General features: G+C 32.4%; 1 protein-coding gene across 1 annotated transcript in view; it reads right to left on the minus strand.

Moving 5' to 3' along the window:
- Nucleotides 1-22,649, minus strand: part of LOC114347092 (metabotropic glutamate receptor 2) — a 265,338-nt gene that overhangs the window by 11,941 nt on the left and 230,748 nt on the right. Inside the window, exon 5 of the mRNA XM_028297829.2 lies at nt 6,518-6,731. Coding sequence (XP_028153630.2) covers nt 6,518-6,731 — 214 coding nt within the window. The remainder of the gene's footprint in view (nt 1-6,517; nt 6,732-22,649) is intronic.

Consider the following 22,649-nt stretch of genomic DNA (forward strand, 5'->3'; position numbering starts at 1 on the left):
AAAAAAATAGCAAAAATAAAAAATTGGATTACGGTGGGCTTGATATATTTAATCAAACGACGAGATTTTCTTAAAAAGAAATTAATACAGCAATTTTCGCCAACATTTAAGGGAATAGGCGCAAATTTCGGCTCCAATGCATTTTAAAAGCATTAATTTTTTTGAATCCTGAGAAAACTAATAAGTATTTTAAGATTTTTTAGATTTAGATTTTTAAGATTTAAACGCAGAATGAAAGATTAGGTTATTGCCGAGGGCTGAAAGTCCTTGAAAATTTCTTTAATGTGTATTTAATCAGTTACAAGGATAAAAAAGGAGAAATTTTAGTGTGATTTTTAATTTCAAATGTCTTATTCAAAAGAAATTTTTTTATTTATTCCAAGGGACTTTCAGCCCTCGGTAATAATGTAGTCGTTCATTCTACGTTAAAATTTTTTAAAAATATTAACTAGTTTTTTCGGGATTTCGAAAAAAAAAAGGAACACACAGGTTTACATTTGTGCGTCAAAGGGACGCACAAGAACATTTCTCCAATGTTCCTTTACTTCTAAATATTTTTTTCCATTAATGTTACAATTTGTCCTGCTGTACTACTTCTCTGAACTAACGCAGCAACTGAGCAGATATGCTCAGCAGATCGCTCATGTTAAATAACTGTCCTATTGATATTTTTCCAGTCATTATCACCGGAAGTTTGAAGAACAATTTTCGTTTAAAACAGTTTACAAACGTAACAATAAACACGGCTACATTTAGGACTGGACACTAAGCACCCGCGAAGAATTTTTCCCCATTAGCTTTCGTTTTATAAAAAATCACACTTTGCAAATATCTGGTTTTATTATTAGATATCTAACTGTGTAACACACTCACCAATTTTATCAATATTTTGATTCGGTTGATTATTTATAAAACATTGTTGAAATTCAAGATTCAAATGTTTTGGCCAATCCCCTATATTGCTAGGAAAAGAGTTACTTGCATTGTTGTTTTATAGCAAATGACGGAGATATACTTGTACCAGGTGAAGTCGCTTGAAAATCAACAGTGGAATCATCATTTTCTTTGATTGCAACTCGCCCTTCATCACATAATTTAATTTCACTATCACTTTCACTAGTCACACTAAATTGATCAGCAAGAGGATGGGAGGACGAACTTCCTTTTTGCGCACTGTTGTGGGATGTAAAATATGATAATATTGAATCTTTTTGTGCATGCCGTTCTTGTTCTCTTAATTTTTGCTTTTTTCGTTTTTCACTGCCACTTAAATGTTTGTAACTCATGATAATAACGAAACGATTACTTAGTAAGTAAAAATAAGTTTCTTAAGAAATTTAATAAAACGACTAAATGATTAATGGATATATAGATTAATTGAACTAACTTAAAAATCACAGGACTGAAAAATAACACGCGCAGGCAATACTTCTTTATCTTTGCAGAAAACAGCATCAAAATCTATGTAACTATTAAATTTTAAAGTCCGTTTTGAATCAATATTATGACAAAACGTGACAATACCTATTATTAATCTTACCTCTTGTTAATCCTTCGGAGTGGTGTCTATTGCTTATTGACATTGATGCCGACATTGCCGACAAAAGAATCTACCTACCCTTATTGCAGTTTTATGATAAGAATGTTTTATGGTTCATGAATATAACTCTTATTGTTCATTTCGTGTATATTATTTCCTGTTCGTAAAATGAAATAATTTTAAAAATTTATTTTGTTTTTGCAATAAAAATTTTCTTTTGATGATCTTTTCGGGCCTCATTAAAATGAGGGCTTGAGGAAGGGGCCTCAAGGGCCTAGTGGTAAAATAGGCCCTGATTCTTCGTTTTTATTTATAAGTATTGTACCTACACAAAAATAAAAATTTATTAAGCAGTTACCTTTTCTAGTATGTACTTGTGTAGTCTAAAATGTCCCTATCAAATTGAAAAAAAAAACAGGATCAATCGGGATAGAGCGGGTCCCTGCGGGGCCCGGGCCCTGGTTCCGCGGAATCCGCGAAACCATGCTCAGTACGCCAGTGTTTGTAGTAGATTTGAGCAAAGCCTTTGAGCAAACCCCGAAATAAATTCTATTTTCGGCCTTTGAGTGAAGTGTATTTTATCGAACCTAGAAGATTCTAACTATTCAGTCAAACGTCGAACGAAAAGTAATCTGTTTAAGGTGAAAAGTAATCTAAAAGACTTGGTCAAACGTCGACCTGTACTGCACTTCTGCAAGGTTGTTGTTAATAATATTACTACTTCCCAGTCCAAAATTTCCAATATATTCATTGTCGCTGTTACTTTTGTCCTTTCGTCTTCTTGTAACGTGCAGCTATCTAAGAATATACTCGTTGGTTCTTCTTACAGTCCAGGGCATTTTCAACATTCTTCGCCAGAAAACATTTCAAACGCGTCTATATTGTATTTATCAACTTCCTTTAAAAACACCAATGTTTTCTTAAGGAAAAAACCACCATTAAGAAAAATTGAGAACACCAATGTTTTTAAAAGCCTATTTTTGTATCCATGGTGATGTTGTCGCTTCTCCATACTGTGCGTGAGCTTTGTCATTGCTATCTTGGCCATGGCTGACCTTTTCTCGATTTTTTTTGTGCATTATTCGGAAATTGTTATGAGGGTGTCCAGATACACAAATTGATTTACTAGCTCGATGTCATTGATTCTGATAATGACTGACTGGTTATTATTTCTTCTATATATGAAAATAATCTTTGTTTTTTATCTACTTATGAACAGTTCTGCTTCCAAACTCATTCGTTCTATTCGTTCAAACGGCTCCGCCAATTGTTCCAAGAAAATGCGCTGTATCATTTGCGTATCTTAAGTTCTTAATTCTTTTGCCGCCAATGGATATTTTAAAGGTAATATAACGATAATATTTAAAGGAAATTGTTAGGAAATAATCTTCAACTTAAGCTATCAGTAGAAGTAATCAATTAAACAGTAAAGTTTAATAAGAAATGCAAACATCGAAACTTCCAACTAGTGCAAAGTTAGTTCTTGTTACTACTTCAAATACATATAAGCAAAAAGTTTATTGCTCTAAGACATGATGCACATAACGATATTGTATAATCAAAGTTGGTAAAAGTTTCTTTACTGGATAAGTTTCTATTTGCACAATATGTTGTGTTATTATTTCTGCATCAAATCGCTAACTAGAGAGATGCATTACCAAACTATAAATGTGATGAACTTGGATGTAATTTTAAAGCTGTTTTCGTTTAAAACATTTCAGAAAATGGTTATAGACGAGGACAGATATTATGTGATGTAACGATTCAAAAAACTTTTCAATTTTGTTTTAACTCCGTCTTATTCAGAAACCCGAAACACTCAATTTTTTTGTTCGTTTAAAACTATGGTCACAGCCAATTTATAGTAAAGAAGAATTAAGACTTTTTTTAATATAAGCAATAACCAATCTTCTGTTTATTAGCTCTTAATAGGAATGAATCATTTGTCATTATTACGAACCGTGAAAAAATAGAAAACACGTTTAATGTTTTTTTCACTGAATTGCCTTGTGCATATTTTTATACCACTTGTTTGGTACTGCTTCTGAAAATTGCCGATAAAACGATCAACATTAAGAGTTGATGTAGTTATTTTGTGATTGGCTCAATTCGATTGTTTGAGGGACTAAACGTTTTTTTGTGTCCTTATTCGATTGGTTAAAAATCATCCGATTGCTGTAATATTTGAGGTTGAGCGCCAATGTGTTACAACAAATTATTGATAAAGTCCTAAAACTTTGAAACTATTTTAATAATCTCGAATTAGTACACGTAATTGTACTAGACAAGGCAAAAACGGCGGGTTCTTTGGAGAAAATACTCCCATGAGATTTTTTTGCATATTCACATTCGTGAGACATTCCAGAATAAGATTCAAGAAGTGGCCCACGCGAAAAGTGGTCCAAATTTTTTTTAAATTTTTTTTAAATAAATTGCAAAAAATCAATATTTTTGGCCCGGATAATTTTTTTAGATTTTTTGGACTATTCTGGATAAAAAAGGTCTCTTATAATTTTTCTCTAAAGTTGATAGTTTTCGAGGTAAAAGCATTTTAAAATTGAAAAAAACGAAAAATGGCGATTTTCAAGGCTTAATAACTCGATTAAAAGTTATTAATATGAAAGTCAAAGAGTGACTAAATCAAAGTTTAAACCCCCCCTACAAGATCCTGAAGAAATGTTTGTCATTATTTGATTACTAAGCTGTTATTTTTAAGTAGAAATAATGAGCGCTATGCACGTATTAGGCGGCCGTCCATGATGAGTGCGAAAGAGATGCCATTCAGGCAGTTCAATGGCGCATCTCACTCGCACTCACATTTACAGCCGCGTCAATACGATTTTACCGCTCATTATTAATAAAAAAAATAACAGCTTAGTAATAAATTAATGCCACATATTTCTTCAGGATCATGAAGGGGGGGGGGGGCTTTAAATTTGATTTAGTAACTTTCTGAATTTCATAATAATAATCTTTAACCGAGTTATTAAGTCTTAAAAATAGCCATTTTCGTGTTTTTCAAATTTTAAATTGCTTATAACTCGAACACGATCAACTTTAGAGAAAAATTACAACAAACCTTTTTGCACGATTGATCATTTTTGACTGTTTACCGTGACAGATTTTACGTCAGTAGGTGACATTTACTAGCAACTCGACGGTAAGTAATCCAACTCGACGGTAAGTACTCCAACTCGACGGTAAGTAATTCACTTACCGTCGAGTTAAAAAATCTCTTAATTTTAATTTATTTTTTGAAAGAATAAAGAAAACTAACGAATTATTTATTAATATTGAAACTTATGGTACAATTTGTTAAATTATTTAATGAAATCCCACTTGTTTGGGCTGTGGTTTCACTTCTAACAGAAACTCCTGCAGAATCGCATACATTAGTAGTAGGTATTACTAGTATTGCACAATATTTTTTCGGCAAAATCTATTTTATTTTGAAGAGAATCTTCTACATAGCCTTCTGCCACTGTTGATGAACGCCAACCTCCATGACGCTTAAATACGAGGACATCAACACCTTTATTAGCCAAAAGCGTTGCTGATGTCCTCCTGAACGAATGGCCAGTATAGTTCTCGGGATTAGGCAAATTTAAGAATTTGGCAATTTGAGAAGGCCAGCCCCCGATTGTCCCTTTCCCTATTACTTGAGCACAACATTTTCCTTTGGCGTATCTTAAGAACAAATGATTTGATTTTACTTGTAATGGACGAAGTTTTATATACTTTTGCAGAATTTCTAAATATGGAATTTTATCGTCTGGTTTATTAAAGACTGTAAAAGTACGCTGGATGTTCGTTTTTGTATTGGGTACTTTTACAATCATTAAACCATCGGTTTGTTGGATGTCATTCATAGTAATATTATATAATTCTTCTCTTCTTATATTAGCTTGTGAACTAGAAATTCTTCATCCGGTGCTTCCATCAGAAATTTTTCAAATTGCTCCCGTGTAAAAATGCTCGCTTTCTTAGGCCTATAGTCAACATTTTTTCTTTTCAAATACGCGATCAAAGTTGAAAACTTGGAAATATCAATGCCATCATAAAGAAAAACGGTGGATTTAATCATTGAATATTCTGCCCAGAGGCTTCCAGGAGCTTTCAACTGCATATGTCTTTGAACGAAATATGCCAATAGAGTCTTTTCTTCGATTCTTAAATTCTTGCCTTCGCACCATTTTTTAAAACTTTGGTAGGTATTTTGATAACGGATTTTGGATTTTTCGGGAATAATTGCAAAACACCCTTTTTCCCAAGCCCGTTCAATTTCTTCAAATTCACTTTCGCTCATATTTTAATATATAATAATCAAAATTGTACTTAAAATTATTGACAACTAAATAAAAACTCAATTCTCCATTGTTGTTATGCACCCTAGTTACTACCTAACAACCAAAGTATCTATCTTGATAAAATGAATGAAACTAGTCAATATGACGAAAATGTTTAATTTTATAATTTATAATGGTATCAATCGTGCAAAAAACCTTATAAGCATGTCGAACGTTAAGGGTAACCGATCTCAGACAATAATTGGAGTCGTCGCTCGGCTCCTCCTCCAAACAATTGTCTTCGATCGGTATAAAACCCTTACCGTTCTCCTTACTTAATATACTATTTCTGTCCAGAATAGTCCGAAAAATCTAAAAAAAATTGTTGGCCAAAAATATTGATTTTTGCAATTTGATTAAAAAAAATTGTTAAAAAAAATTGGACCACTTTTCGCGTGGGCGATTTCTTGAACCTTATTCAGGGGTGTCTCACGAATGTGATTATGCAAAAAAATCTCATGGGAATATTTCTTCCAACGAACCCGCCGTTTTCGCCTTATCTGTACAGCGACTGTCTTGTTAAATTATCATTTTCCTGGACTATTAGTTCAATTTAAACTGTCTCACAAAAGATCCTCGATTATGAAATAATGATAGATATGAAAAGATAGATGGATGGATATGTTCTCACCTATATGCTTGGATTCGTTGAACGCTTCAGGGATTTTCCTCGTCAAAACCGCATACACCGTGCAGACGACGATCAGAAAAATGGGATAGGTGAACGCTATCATATACGACGCGTCTATATAGGAAGAACAAACCAATAAATTGTCCTCTCTGGTAGGGTAATGATGAATCGCTCTCGGCGGGGATATTAACATCCATATACCATTTATCAGCACCTGCAAAAAAGAGAAATATTATCTTTTCAGTTCTATATAGGATCAATCATAAGAGATTGCTTATTATATAAGAAAATGGAAAAGAAAGCCGTGGTCACTCCTATTATTATTCGACAATGGTTAAAAAAACATATAAATCTTCGATAACGAGCTAATAGAGGAGCTGTAAAAGAGTATAGAGATAATATTATAGGCTATTGATTATGTATTTTAGAAAGGAACTACCACGTTAAAGGGGCTTTATTGTTTCATTGGGTCAATGGACCTCTAAATATGAAAAACCCGCGGAGTGCTACCATTTAAAGGGGTGCGTTTTTGAGAAACGGGTGAATTAGTCCCTAGGCCCAGGGCGACTTAGAGTGAGTTCTATGCACTTTTGATACAAATACGTCTACAGGAAAATTGTTCCAGATTAAATTTACTATCGAAACATCACATATTAAAGTTAAAAATATTTTTTTACAAAAATATATTCAAAAGAAAAGCAAGAAAAAAACACGAAAGATAGCAATTTTGTTTCTTGCCCCATAACTTTTTTCTACAGTGATATAGGTATAGGCATTGCTTCATAGAAAAAAACTTTTATCCTGTCTTTTTAAAATGACGTTTGATAGAACTATCTATGATTTATAGTTTTCAAAATATGATTTTTCAAAGTTCGCCACTTACAGCGATTTTGGCCCATTTTCCTTGATACTTCTCAAACATTGTTCTGTAACTTTTTGGACGTCGCTTTAGGTATAAACAATGTTACATTTAATAGGAAGAAACGTCAATTGCCTTAAAAATGGTCTTATGTAGAAAGCTTTATGACTAATTTTAAGCAATATATTATGGTTGTTCAAAGTTTTATAATTTTAATGATTTTTTTTATATATTTTACGATTATTTTTAAATTCCTCATTCTAACTTTTTTTATTGTATAATTAAGTGTATACATTATACAATAAAGCTAAAGCTTATTTTCTTTACTTTAGAATGATGTATTGTAAAAAATTCTAAGACTATTTTTGAACAAGACATTCTGTTTCAAAATGTGACGTATGCACATGCAATAGGCCCCACTAAGTTGGAACCATATATGGAAAACTTTTTTATTTTTAACTTTATGAAAAAAATTATTCTTCATAAAATGCTCTGCATTGTCTAAAACCTAAGATGCAATCATCAGATATAAAATTTTATCAATAGTGTACGAGGTATGTTAAAAACATGAATTTCGCCCAAGAGTAAAGTACCTTTATATTTCACAATATTGAAAAGTGCTATTAAGAAAAGTTATTTAGAATTAAAAATTACGTTACAATATGCAATTATATTCTTCTAATTAAAAAAAAAATAAAAAAAATTAAAAATTTTTCTCAAATTACGGATACCCTTGGATATTCTATGGATATCTTAAAGATATTCTATGGATTAAAAGAAAATAAGCCTTTTTTTATTCCACAATGTATATACTTAAATGTCAAGAATAAAAGTCATAATGAGAAATTTAAAAAATAATCATTAAAAATATCAAAAATTATTAAAAGTATAAAATCGTGAAAAAGCCTAACTTGCTTAAAAAAACCGTATAACCTTACACTTACTTACTTACTTACTAGCCAACGCCCGCCCTTGGCATGTTAGCCATTTGGCGGCGCGCTGACCAGTATAGACGAGCCGTTTCTCGTAGGCGATCTTCATCCTCCTCGGGTGGGTCTGTTATCAGGGCTGGGCACTCTGGGAGGTGAGCAGCATCCATCTGGGGCTGATTACATAGTGGACAGTTGTCATTTTCACGGACGCCGATGCGATGTAGATGGGAGGCCAGGTAGTCATGCCCCGTAGTTGTTCTGAACGCGGCTACACTGATGGGTCTCGGCAAGTTGTGAGGGATTGGTGACTCTATTAAGTGGGCCCAAGATTTTCCAGCACCGGCTTGTATTTGTGGTCTTTTATCTTCGCTTTGATTCCTCTTTTAATGGTGGATTTTGCTGATGTGTACGATTGGAAGCTAGGGGGCTGTGGAAGAGTAGTGCCTTCTTTTGCAAGTTCATCCGCCGCTTCATTCCCTTCAACACCGACATGACTAGGGATCCATTGTATAACCTTATAACCTTATAACCGTATAACCTTACACAGTAGACCCTTTTAAAGGTAATTGACTTCTCTTTCTAATAAATGTACCATTGAATATACCTAGAAATGAGTAGAAAAAAATTACAGAACAATGTATGCGAAATAATGGGGAAAATGGCCCAAAAATGCTGCGAGCGGCGAACTTTGAAAACTCCCATTTCGGAAACTATAAATCATAGAGACTTTTACCAACCTTTATTTTAAAGAGGAAGGATGGAAGTTACTTTTTGCTAAAGCAATGTCTAGACTTAAATCCCTGTGAAAAAAAGTTATCTAAAGTTAAGTAAATTTGACTTTAAAATGTGATATTCCGATAGAAAATTTAACCAGGAATAATTTTCCTGTAGACGTGTTTGTACCAAAAGTGCATAGAACTCACCCTAATTCACCCTGTGCCTAGGGACTAATTCACCTCTTTTTCACCCATTTAAATGGTAGCACTCCATGGTTATTTCAAATTTAGAGGTCCATTGACCATATGAGACAATAAAATCCCGTTAACGTTGTAGTTCCTTTTAGCTCTCTTATTTTGAACATAATCAATAGCCTACTAGGCCAACGATGAAAAAAATTTTTTACTTAAAACACCTTCTTATGTTTTTTAGGATGCCAAACTCAAATATGACATTTATTTACAAACGTCCTCACTTATACTACAGTGTTGCGCCCGCTTGATAAGCAATTAAAAAAAGAATGTGTGTGTACTTTGTACGCACGTAAGAAGATATTCTTCTATTATATAATAGGTAATTTAAACGAAGTAAATATACTTAAAAGGTTATTTGTTCTTATTTTATTTAAAAATCAAACTAACTTTCTTATCTACCACTTTCAAAAAAGAAGAATATCTTAAAAAATTATATAATAATATACTTACAATCATAAAATCTATAAAAAAAAACAAAAAAATAATAACTTGCTTGGGGCTTGAACCCACTTCACGTCTACCGCGCCGTACGAAAGTTGACGCCATTTCAAACTGCACCAAACTCTCGTATACGTCATGTGGGAATATACACAAACTAATCGTTTACACCATAAATTTATATGAATTTAATAAAATTATTAGTCTGATTTTTGTCGAAATAAAATACAACAAAATATAGAGTAAGAAAACGATATATGAGATGAAGATTTGTAGAAAGTTTGTTCGTAATCAGATTATGTAAATTAAAACATTGTCTACTAATAGGTAACTACATTATTTTGTTTACATTTTCCAAATAGATAGGTATTGAAACTATTAGGTATTTCCAACTGAAACATTTAGAATTACGTACCTGCGGCTTTTCAAAACTATTTAAAAAGTCACTATAATTAAAAATTTGATTTTATTTTTGTCCACACATCAATAAAAACTAATATGTATTATACAATATTTTTGTTTACCGATAACCTCCATATTGAACAATTATTGACAGATCATTTTAAAATTTCAACACCCAATCAGAGCCCGTATAACAACTAATACCATACTGTCGGTGTGCGCATGCGCGCAGATCAATCAAATTTTACCCTCAATCGATTCGCCGCTAAAGAAGAATATCTTCAAAAACAAAGGGGTTTTCGATACTTTATTGCAAAAACTCTTCGGGATTTCATCAATCAATGTTTAAAGAATATCTACGTACCTTGGAAATATTGAAATTTTTAGATAAATGTCCGATTTAGGGTTAAAAATGGCCGATTTCGCAATTTTCAAAATTTTTAATCGCTTATATCACAAAAACTATTAACTTAACAGAAAAATCACTAAAAACCTTTTCTCTTTGGAATGATTCAAAAAACCTAAAAAAATGTTTTTCGATGCAAAAAAAAAATAATTTTCAGAAAAACCTCTAATCTTTCCTCTCGCCTGGCAAGATCTTATGCTCTTCAGAATCGCCTGTCATTGTACACATTTCTTTTAAATGACTTACTCAAACACATACTTAAATTTAAACTTTACAGGAGAAAGTTTATTTTTCCCCTAAGCTATGCACCTTTAGATTCACCTGGTAGATACTCGTGCAGGGCTGACACCTGCCAGGTCATGGTTTTTAGCCTTGGTGTGCTATGAATGATCACTATACAAATTTCTAGCCTTACAGGAAGACCGTTAGTCGGAGGGTTCACTAGCTCTTAGGCTATTAACGTTTATTTGTAGTCCATATTTTATACTGACTTAATGTAATCTATTTACTAATCGTTGCAACGCTTCTAGACCTAGACTGTCTGAACAGAACCGTTTAGTAATAGTTAAATTATTTTATATACAAATTTCATTGACATTAAGAATTACAGACAATAAAAATTAATTATACTGTATATATAATAGTTAACTAATATCAGTAAAAGATAACTTTTATAATTGATGATTTCTTTTCTTTATAGTTCAGAATTGCTACTGAATAATACTCTAAATCAGCGTTTCCCAACCAGTGGGTCGCGACCCACTAGTGAGTCGCGGTCGGATTTCAGGTGGGTCGCGACGTGGCTCTTACAGTAGCTGAATAACGTACATATATTATATAATCATGGGTGAGGGATGGGTCGCGAATATGAAAAAACATCAGCAGGTGGGTCGCCAGACCTAAAAGGTTGGGAACCACTGCTCTAAATCGATTCTCTCGAAGAATGTTGACAACTTCGTAGCTGATGTAAAATTCATCAGTTCAACAAACCGTCTAAACCTTTCGCAAATACACTAAATGCCTTAAAGCACTTAATTGTTTAAAAATTACTCGACAGATCGGGCCCATCTTGTATATCACGGTGTTCAAGAGAAAATCTAAATAAAAGTTGATCGAGCCCCCTATTTTTTTGCTTTTATGCTTGCATTATCACTTAGGCCACGTCAAAATTAAAATCGGCTACAGGGCACTTTTTTGTGCATGCCTAAAAGAAGATTTTTTCTATTTATTTTCCTGTTTTTTTATTTTTTTTGTCTGTATAATCGAATTTTCATACACATATTTTAATATGTGTAAGTATGTATATGATAAGTATCCACACCCATACATATACACACAGTCATACACATACACACACACAAATATACCGGGTGTTGAATAGTCAAACGGCCATAGGAAACAATGGGGAATTCTAAACTGTTGAATTTCTGCTTCCCTAATTATTTTAAATCAAATGTCATGAGAAACTATTTGTAGAGGACTTGAATGTATTAAAAACAAATGTTAAAATTGTTATACGAATTAAACACATTTCAAAATTTTGCAAAAATATAAAGCAATTTCCAGAGAATTATTAGTCCAATCGACCTCTAGAAGTCAGATTTGACCTATAAAAACCATACGAACTAGCTGAATGTTGCTAAAAATGTCAACTTTGGTACCCCAAAAAAGATACACAAAAGATTGCCAGTCCTACCCCCGGGCTTATAAAAATGATTTAAACGGCTTTACGCCGTATAAAAAAATGATTTAAACAAAATGTAGCTCAGATATTGAACAAAAATATTCGTTAGAATTTTTTGTGCAGAATGAACCGTTCTTTCAGAAACAACGCTTGAAGCGACCGGCGATTTTAAATGTCAGTTACGCTCGCGAATTCAATTTTTTAAATAAAATTTTTATCAACTCGATGGTCAAAATTCAATATCTTTTGATCAGAGCGTCCTTTTGACAAAAATCTAAATGCATTTTAAAGATAAAATATGTTCAGCTTTGGTGTCTAATTTTGGCATTTTGTAGCAAATGAAGTCAGCTTGTTCATATGATTTTAAGAGGTCAAATCTGACTTTTAGAAGTCGATTGGACTAATAATACTCTGGCAATTGTTTTACATTTTTGCAAAATTTTGGAAGGTGTTTAATTCGTAGAACAATATTAAAATATGTTTTGAATACAGATTTCAGTCCTTTACAAATAGTTTCTCATGACTTTCGATTTAAAAGAATTAGGAAAGCAGGAATTCGACAGTTTAGAATTCCCCATTGGTTCCTATGGCCCGTTTGACTATTCAACACCTGGTATATTTGTGTGTGTATGTGTATGCCTGTGTGTATATGTGTGAGTATGTATACATGTCGTATACATACTCACACATATTAAAATATATGAAAATCCGATTATACAGATAAAGAAAAATAAAAAGAATGTGTGTGTACTTTGTACGCACGTAAGAAGTTATACTTCTATTATATGATTTAAACGAAATTAATATACTTTTTATTTATATTTTGTTTAAATATTAAACTAATTTATACTTACTACTTCTCAAACATTTTTATTAGAACAGTGCCAAAAATTAAAATAATAAAAGAATAAAACACACACAAACACATTAAATAAGCCACAAATGATGTCTGATCATTAATTGTCGAAAACTAAATACGTATTTTCTGAAAATACAATTATATAATAAATATACTTACAATCATAAAATGTATTAAAAAAAAAACAAAAAAGAAAGTTTCTATTGGGACTAGAACCAGCGCTGATAAGCGCGGTTGGTATTGGAATTCATTCGCCTTCAACGCTTAGCCACGGACACTATGTGTCATTATTTACGAAGATCGACTAACTAAACGGATTAAACTTGTGATATTTTGATATTTTGAAAATTGATCAAATTATTTTAATTTTGAATTGAAATGATTTAGAATTGAAAAAATACAACAAAACATAGAGTAAGAAAACAATATATTAGGTGAATATTGATAGAAATTTTGATGGTAATCAAATTATATAAATAAAAGTATTACATACTATGTATTTTGGCAGATCAAATAGGTAGGTTTATACTCATGATACATTAACAATAATTATTACGTACCTGTTGCTTTTAAAAACTATTTAAAAGTCACTACAATATTATAAACTTTTTTGTTTCTGTCCTCACAACAATAAAACTAATATATTATACATTTGTTTACCTTTACCTCCAAACCACAGCTGTCCTACAGCTGCCATATCGGATAATTTTTGACATGTCATTTGAACATCCAATCAGAACAAAGTTATAATGCGCATGCGCCGGGCTGATAGGTTTTAACATATAAAAATTCACCCTCTATCGCCGGTAAAGAAGTATAACTTCAAAAAAACAGAAAAATAAATAGCAAAAATATTCTTTTACGCATGCGCAAAAAAGTGCCCGTAGCCAATTTTAATTTTGACGTATTTTTTATCTACAAGGGATAATGCAAGCATAAAAGCAAAAAAATAGGGGGTTCGATCAATTTTTCCTTAGATTTTCTCTTGAACACCGTGGTATATGTTACAGTTCAAGTTGATTATCCAGTTGGAGTTGACCATTCCTAGTTAAAGTCAACCCAAACGGCTGGTTTTAGTAAAAGTTGATTACAAATATAAAATGAAGATTTTTATTCAACATTTACTAGTAAAAGTAAACTCCAACTAGGAAAAGTATACTCTTCCCAATGCCACCTAGTAAGAGTTGATTCACACAAACAACCGATTCTAGAAATTAAATGTTACTGGATATGTTCAAATCGTGATCGTTCAAATCGTTCAAGTAGTTGAAACGGTCAAAACAAAGAGACACACAATCATCAAAAAAGCACGTGAGATTATACTTGTTGTATAATCTACATTTACTGAATCGATCCAGGAATAGTCAACTCAAACTAGTACGAGTTGATTTTATTTTTCCCGCTATCTACTTTCACTAACAAGGGTTAGGAAGAGTCTACTTCAACTAGTAAAAGTTGAATTAAATTTTTCAAATCAATTTTAAGACTTGTTTTTACGGGTAGAGTTTTGAGGAGAGTAGAGTAGCGAGGAGAGTAGACTCTACTCGCTACTCTACCAAAAATGGCTTGATACCGTTCACACGAGGAGAGTACAAGTATAGTACTGATGCTAGTATAGTGAACCCCATTTTTTTTATTGTTGTATTTTTAAACACTCTTGATTATAAGTGCACCTTAAATTCTTAATTTTTTGCTTGAACGCGTTTACTCCAAAGCCCCCCTTTGCCATTCTTTCGACGATTTCATCCTCCGCAGCTTGCCTTATACTTTTATTTCTGTAGTGTACACTACCTAAATTCCATAAACACTGGTATTCGCCATACAGATCTACAAGTTTTAAAGTTTCATCGTCGGTGAACTTCATTTTCACTATTTACACAAAACACAATTCCAGCCGGAATGACAGCGTCCCTATGTACTCTCCTACCTACTCTACTCTACCACTTCTACCAGAATTGAGCTCGTTCCATGGGTAGACTGCGCAGGCGAGTGGACATTTTGGTGGTGGTGGTGGTGGTAGTAGAGTAGAGTTACTTTGCCACATGTTGCTAGTCACTCTACTTTACCACCACTGCTCTACTGTGCTGAGCGTTTTTACGGGTAGAGTTACTCTACTCTATCAAGTACTTGCATCATTACTCTACCCGTGTAAATAAGTCTTTACTGCTCGTTTTAGTTGGAGTTGATTCAAACTACGAATAGTCAACTATAACTGAGAATCAACTTGAACTGTGACATATACATTTATAGTACCTGCTACATAAAAACTCACATTGTAAAATGTGTTTTAAATATTTTTATTGTTTATTTTCGGGTTTAATTTGCAATAACTTTTTTTATTTATAAACATTTTTTAATTTAGAAAATGTCATTTTAAAGAGCAAGTATTTTCAAGAAAGTCGTCTCTGTAATATTTCATCTACGATGCGTAGTTTTTTCACAATATTGAAATGAAAGAAAATATTTGCTTCATTGGCTAAAAAAGTGGCCAGTAATTTTCCGATGTTTAAACGTTTTCCTTCATGGGGTATAATTGACATGTGGCAATTTTAATTTATTTTAATAAATAATAGATTCAGAAACTTGGATTTTATCACCACTAAATTAAAGATAGAAGGTTAAACAAAATTTTAAACCAAAAATGAATAACCATTTTCACCTTTCACCAATTTTAAACGTTTAATGTATTTTCAAAAGCATAACTGTATTACTAGTCCATTCTTTCACGGTTTTTGCTCTAAATTTTAAAGAACCGCTTGAATTGACATGAAATTTGGCATGCGTAGAGCTTACATGTCAAAGAAAAAAAGTAAGTGATATTGTGACGATGTGTGCTTTTGCCCTGGGGGTGACTTTCACCCCCTCTTGAGGGTGAAAAAATATATGTCCAAAATAAGTCAGGAAATGGGTAAACTGACTAATTTTAAGTAACTTCTGTTCTATAGAGCTTTTTTGCCAATTCAACACTTTTCGAGTTATTTGCGAGTGAATATGTTCATTTTTCAACAAAATAACCACATTTTTAGATGATTTTTAGCAACTAACTCAAAAATTAAGAATTTTGTCGAAAAAAGCGTTCTTAGGAAAAATATAGCTTATAAAAAAGTAAAAAAATGGTGTCCGCGTTAGGTCTCTGGATCTCGTAGAACCAGAGTTATAGCCAATGAAAAATAGATTAATATTCACCAAATTTCAAAAAGAATATTTCGACGTGAAATATCCAAAAAATTAAGCACTTTTTGGGGAAAACTCATTATAACTTTTTTAAAGTGTTTAAAAACAGATTTATTTCTGTTTTTACGAAAAGTTTCTAGCATTAAATTTAAGCAAGTTATGCTCAAAATAAAGTTGGTCCCTTTTGTTTTTGCAAAAAAAATCGGGAAGACCAACCCCTAATTAGCAACTTAAACGAAATTAATCGTTACCGCTCCAAAAATGATTTTACTTATGTTGTGTTTATATGATCTGTAAGTTTCATCGATTCAAAGTGCTTATTTTTGAAAAAATTTGGTTTCAAAATAAAATTTTTAAAAATTTAAATTTTGAAAAATATGCTTTTTTTTCAAAATAACTTAAAAATTGTTAGAGATACCAAAAATCTCGAAAATCAAAAAAGTCAGATTTGCTTTTCTGAATATCATGTATTTTTTTGTTTTTCTGTTAGACAAAAATTGATTAAGATTTGGTGTTTCTAAATTTGCATACATTCGTGATCAGTGACTCGTTCAACCCCTTTTAACTACAGCCCTTTCAATAATAAGGACTTTGAACCGATTAAACTTACAGATCATATAAACAATATATACACGAGTCAAGAAACTTGTGAAGTCGTAACGATTAAGTTCATTTAAGATACTAATTAGGGGGTGATTTTCTCGATTTTTTTACCAAAACCAAAAGGGACTAACTTTATTTTGAGCGTAACTTGTTTAATTTTAATGCTAAAAATTTTTTTTATAAAACAAAAATGAAGCTTTTTTTAAACACTTTAAATAAGTTGTAATGAGTTTTCCCGAAATGTGCTTCATTTTTGGTTATTTCACGTTAAATTATTCCATTTGAAATTTGACGAATATGGACCTATTTTTCATTAGCTATATCTCTGCTTCTACTATGTGCAGGGACGTGATGTATACACCATTTTTTAAAATTTTTTGCAGGCTATATTTTTGGTAAGAACGTTTTTTCGACAAAATACCTATTTGAGTTATTTGCGAAAAACCGTCAAAAAGCGTGGTTATTTTGTTGAAAAAATGAACATATTCACTGCCAAATAACTCGGAAAGTATTGACTTAGTGAAAAAACTCTATAGAACAAAAGTTACTTAAAATTAGCCAGTTTATCCACTTCTTGACTTTCTTTGGACGAATATTTTTTCACCCCCAAGAGAGGGTGAAAACCACCCCCAGGGCAAAAGCACATATCGGCACAATATCACTTTTTTTCTTTGACTTGTTAGCTACGTGTATGCCAAATTTCATGTCAATCCAAGCGGTTCTTTAAAATTTAGAGGTTTTGCAATATTTTACCGTTAAAGAACGGACTATACAATAGTAAAAATTTACTGCTCGGTGTGGTCACTATTGTGCCGATAATTGGCACACTTACCTTAATAGTAAAAGATAAGTTTTACTTATTGATGATACCATCTCTTTAAGAATTGCCACTGAATAATACTCTAAATCGATAAATCGTGGCTTCCCTGTTATCTCTTGAACAATGTTGACAACTTCGTAGCTGATGTAAAATTCATCAGTTCAACAAACCGTCTAAACCTTTCGCAAATACACCAAATGCCTTAAGGCACCGACAGCGACGCTCTAACGACACCTGCCACTTTCCCATCAAATTTACGGCCGGCTGATTTTATCATGTGACACAAAAAATAATTTCTTAATGCCTTTTTGCCGTAGATCAATAATTCATTTATCGAGCAAACGAAGTTTCACTAAATTCTGTAAATTAGGATAATTGAATCTTCGCTCAGCTTATTAATGTGGTTGCAGTTCATTACGGGGCCGTTATTTGAAAAAAACCACGTTTTTGTATCCTTCTCGCCCTTTTTTTGTACCCTATCTTAAAATTAGATAGTTAGATAAATGGTTTTCCATCTATTCTCTGACAGGCTATGAATCTTCATTGCCAAAATAATGATTTTCAATCTAAAAATTATCAAAATGTGAAAAAATCGTTTATTTTTAATATTTTCCCACTTTTTTGTGATGAGGGTACTACTACTACTTTCCCTACTAGATGAGGGTATTTCCGCAATTTTTTTATTGCGCTATTCAATTTATTACATAATAGTAAATAAATAAGTAAGTAGTTAAAGTAATAATAGTAAAAAAAACATTACTGTTTAAACTTTGGCCAAAACATATTATCATAAAATCATAACCTAAAAAAATTATTTGATGATCGTCCTTAAGGTGCCAGAGTCAATGGAATCATCATGGACAATGTAAGAGATGTCTATGACACCGTAGTATTAGCAAAGGCAGAAAGCCAACTAAAAATATTCATAAACATAATATATTATCAGAAGACACTCACAGGCTGGGCTTGAACATTAACTTTTCCAAAGCCAAAATTATGGTATTCCATTCCACAAAAACCCTCATAAACAAATTACACCTAATATACAAATAAATGGCCCTTTACAGTTCCCAAAGCTTCATATACCTAGGCAAAGAGCTAAATAGTCAACTAGATCACTCAAAAGAAATTAGAAGACGCATTTAAATAGCAAGGTCTGGTTTCATGAATATACGTAAAATGCTCTGTAACCCCAAGGTAGCAGTCACAATAAGATTGAGAATACTAGTGTTATATGTGGTCTCTATTACTATATGGATTTGAGACCTGGACGTTAAAACAGTATGACGTCAACAAATTGAATTCATTCAAAATGTGGATGTACCGCTGAATGTTAAGAACAAACCGGACCGGCAAACTACGAATGAAGAAGTACTGCAAAGAATAAACACACGTCCTCATCTGACCAATACTATCAAAATTAGAAAGACGTCATATCTATGACATTTAATGCACCATAGGGAAATTGAGCAGCTCCAGGTAATATTAGAAGGCAAGGTCGAAGGTAAAAGGGGTATAGAAAGAAAGAAAAACTCTTGGCTACGAAACATAAGAGATTGGACCCAGATAACAGGAATGATTTAGTGCACCAAGCCCGGAACAGAGAGAAATTTGCCGTATTGATCGTCATCCTCAATAGAGAAGGCACTTAGGAGGAGGAGGACGAAAAAATTTATGAAAATTTCAATGATTTCTCCTAGACCCAATTTCCAATACAACAAATTAAAAAACAGGCTGTTTTGTATTCAAAAGATACATCTCTTTGAATTTTTTCAGATTTTTTAAGTAAAATGGTGCTCAGAAAACAAAATAAGTCGAAAAAAGCGTTTTTTCTTGATTCCAAAGGTTCTATGACTTCTGGGAAGCTAAAAATTTGCATGAGGGCACGATTTGAAATGCTTTATCGAAAGAAGAAATCACGTGGCTGATGGGGTACAATTTTGATCATCTTATCATGCTATAGCCTTTACAGTCGGCTGATTTTATCATGTGACACAAAAATAATTTCTTAATGCCTTCTTGCCGGAGATCAATAATTCATTTATCGAGCAAACGAAGTTCCACTAAATTCTGTAAATTAGGATAATGGAATATTCGCCGGGCTTATTAATGTGGCTGCAGTTCATTAGGGCGCCTTTAAAGGGATTACAGAAGCTAAGCTTCGTTTTATAAACCATAAATATTCGTTAGTGATACAAATAACCTTAAATTTTCTCTTACATAAGGTAAAATATGAAAATTCACCAGTATTGCCATTCACTGGAACCCATGCTCATATTAGTGGCAGTTGACGATTGCAATTATTAAGTTTATAATAAAATTGATATTTGATACTATTTCATTCATTCAGTCACTCATTCAGCATTACAATAGGGATTGTAGCTAACGTTATATCATTCTAAATCCTATTATTTCCTGTCCCTGCACTTTTCCATTTCTTCCTGTCCTTGCACTGAACTTTCCAGTCTTTAACATTCATTGTTCTTATATCTTCTATACCATCCAGCCATCTTCTTCTAGCCTTTCTCTACACCTGGGCCATAATGGTGTCCCTTTAGTTATTCTTCTCAACATATCTCCATATCCCCACAGAGTGGGGGGGTCTCTGTATAGGTATATGCTATCCATTTCAAGCGAAGAGATTTTATGTACATGACTATATTTTCTCTCCTTATAGGGATGGGTACGTATTTTCGGCTGCAATGCTATTCAAATGGGGATTCATTTTTTTTAATCCTGAGAAAACTAATAAGTATTTTTGAAAAATTTAAACGCAGAATAAAGATTACGTTCTTACCGAGGGCCGAAAGTCCCCAAAAACTTCTATAATGTTTATTTTAATAAATTACAGAGGTGAAAAACTAAGAGAAAATGTAGTGTGATTTTTAATTTCAAATATCTCATTTAAAAAAAATCTTTTTATTTATTCTAAGGGACTTTCTGCCCTCGATAATAATTTAGTCTTTCATTCTGCGTTTAAATTTTTTAAAAATAGTTATTAGTTTTTTCAGGATTCGATAAAAATGGACACCATGTCTGTGGTGATATTTTCCAAATCGAACATTCGCTATCTTTGTCATACAACGCAATGAGTCAAATAGAATATGATGACAAGACAGTGACAGTTTTAAATATTTGACATGGCATCGGCAATATTTTGAGTTGTTGATTAAATAATATTGATAGTGTATTAGATAAATAATTGATTTAAGACGTGAACTTAATAAAAAGTTCTTTAATGTTCATTATTTATGGAAGATCCAAGCAGAGAATACATCAGGATATATTCTGTGATCCATGAATTTTTTTGGTAAAAATGTTCAAAATTGTAAGCGTTCCATAGTAACAATATATTATTAAAAAATTACTTTAGCACTTTTGATCTTTTCTCGATTGAGTATTAGTTTTTGTTGTACATATAAATTATTACAATCACTGAATACATAGTTAGTGAAAAAATTATCAGTAGTAATTGCACAAGAGCTCTAAAATTCTATATTAATTTTAGAGATCGAGTGCAATTCGTTGCGATTATTTCATGAATAAAACTGTTCAAAACCCAAATTTTATTGTAATTTATTTGTGTAAGTACAAATTAGTACAAATAAACACACAGTTTTTATAAATATTTGACGGTTCAAAGTCATCACTTTTATAATTTTTAAAACATTAATTGTAATTAATGCCACTGAATGTATTTTTTCGTAGCAACGAAGGGCATCTGACGTAATATACTTGACGACGGGAAATTATCAAAAATTATCAGTTTAATTTAGATTTCCGTAGCTTTCTATTGGTCAGAATCTCCTATGAATGAAATAATCACATTTATTAACTGAATTAATAATTTGGAATTATACAAATAACAGTTATCCAAGAACATTCAAAAGCCATCTCTTTAAAGTTAATGATGACATTGTCAAATAGAATGACATTCTAGTAATGTTTACATATCTATACCAGTGTGAATTTTACTACACGTAATTTGCCGTGTAAAGACAGAAAAAGTAGGGATACCCGTAAAATATTTGCGAATTATGTACCGATGTCCTTAATTATTCTTCTTCAATTTCGGTATCTGTTTACATTGTGGCCCAGTATCCTTCTCATTATTTTTCTTTCAAATTTCAAATTTCAGAAGGCTATCTTATTCTTTCTTGTTAGTCGTCGTTGTTTCCGTCCTATATGTAACAACAGGTCTTATTAAGGTCTTATATTATAGGATCATCTTTGTTCTCTTAGAGTCTTGATTCTCAGCAGATTTCTATTCATTCTATGTTTTTCCCTTTCAGAATTATTTTCGCTGTTCTCTCTATTCCGATTTTCCCTACTGTTACTCCCAAGTAGCTAAAGATAGATGCAGTTTCGAAGTCCTTCCCTATCGTTATATATTTTGCATTGTGCTGATTTATCTCTTTATTTTTATTTTTTTAAGTGCCATCACCGTCTTCCTTATGACGACTAGATCATGTGAATTTGCTATTACTTAAAGTTGATCTGTGAGAATACTAGGACCTGTGAGGGAAAACGGAATCTTCAGAAGTCGATACAACAACGAACTTTATCAAGTTTATAAGGAAGCACCCCTGTCAGACTTCATTAAAATACAATGATTGCAATGGGCTGGACATGTGATAAGAATGGGAGAGGATAAACTACCAAAAAGAGCACTGAATTCTAGAATGCAGGGAAAGAGACCGATTGGAAAGCCAAGAAAGCGCTGGGAAGACACAATAAACAGCGATGCACAAGCACTTTTAGGAGTCCGTGTATGGAGACGAGCAGCCATAGACAGGCAAGGGTGGAGGCAAAAGTAAAGGAGGCCAAGGCTCAATTTGGGCTATAGTTCCGTAGAAGAAGAAAGTTGATCTGTAATAATCTTTTTTTTTGCGAAGTTTGTCCTCCTTATTATTGCTTCCATCAGCTTAAGCGGTGATATTATTAGTTTGCTTACTTATTTTGTAAACGATACACATAGAAGGAT

Source organism: Diabrotica virgifera, chromosome 9 (assembly GCF_917563875.1).
Source record: "Diabrotica virgifera virgifera chromosome 9, PGI_DIABVI_V3a".
NCBI lineage: Eukaryota > Metazoa > Arthropoda > Insecta > Coleoptera > Chrysomelidae > Diabrotica > Diabrotica virgifera.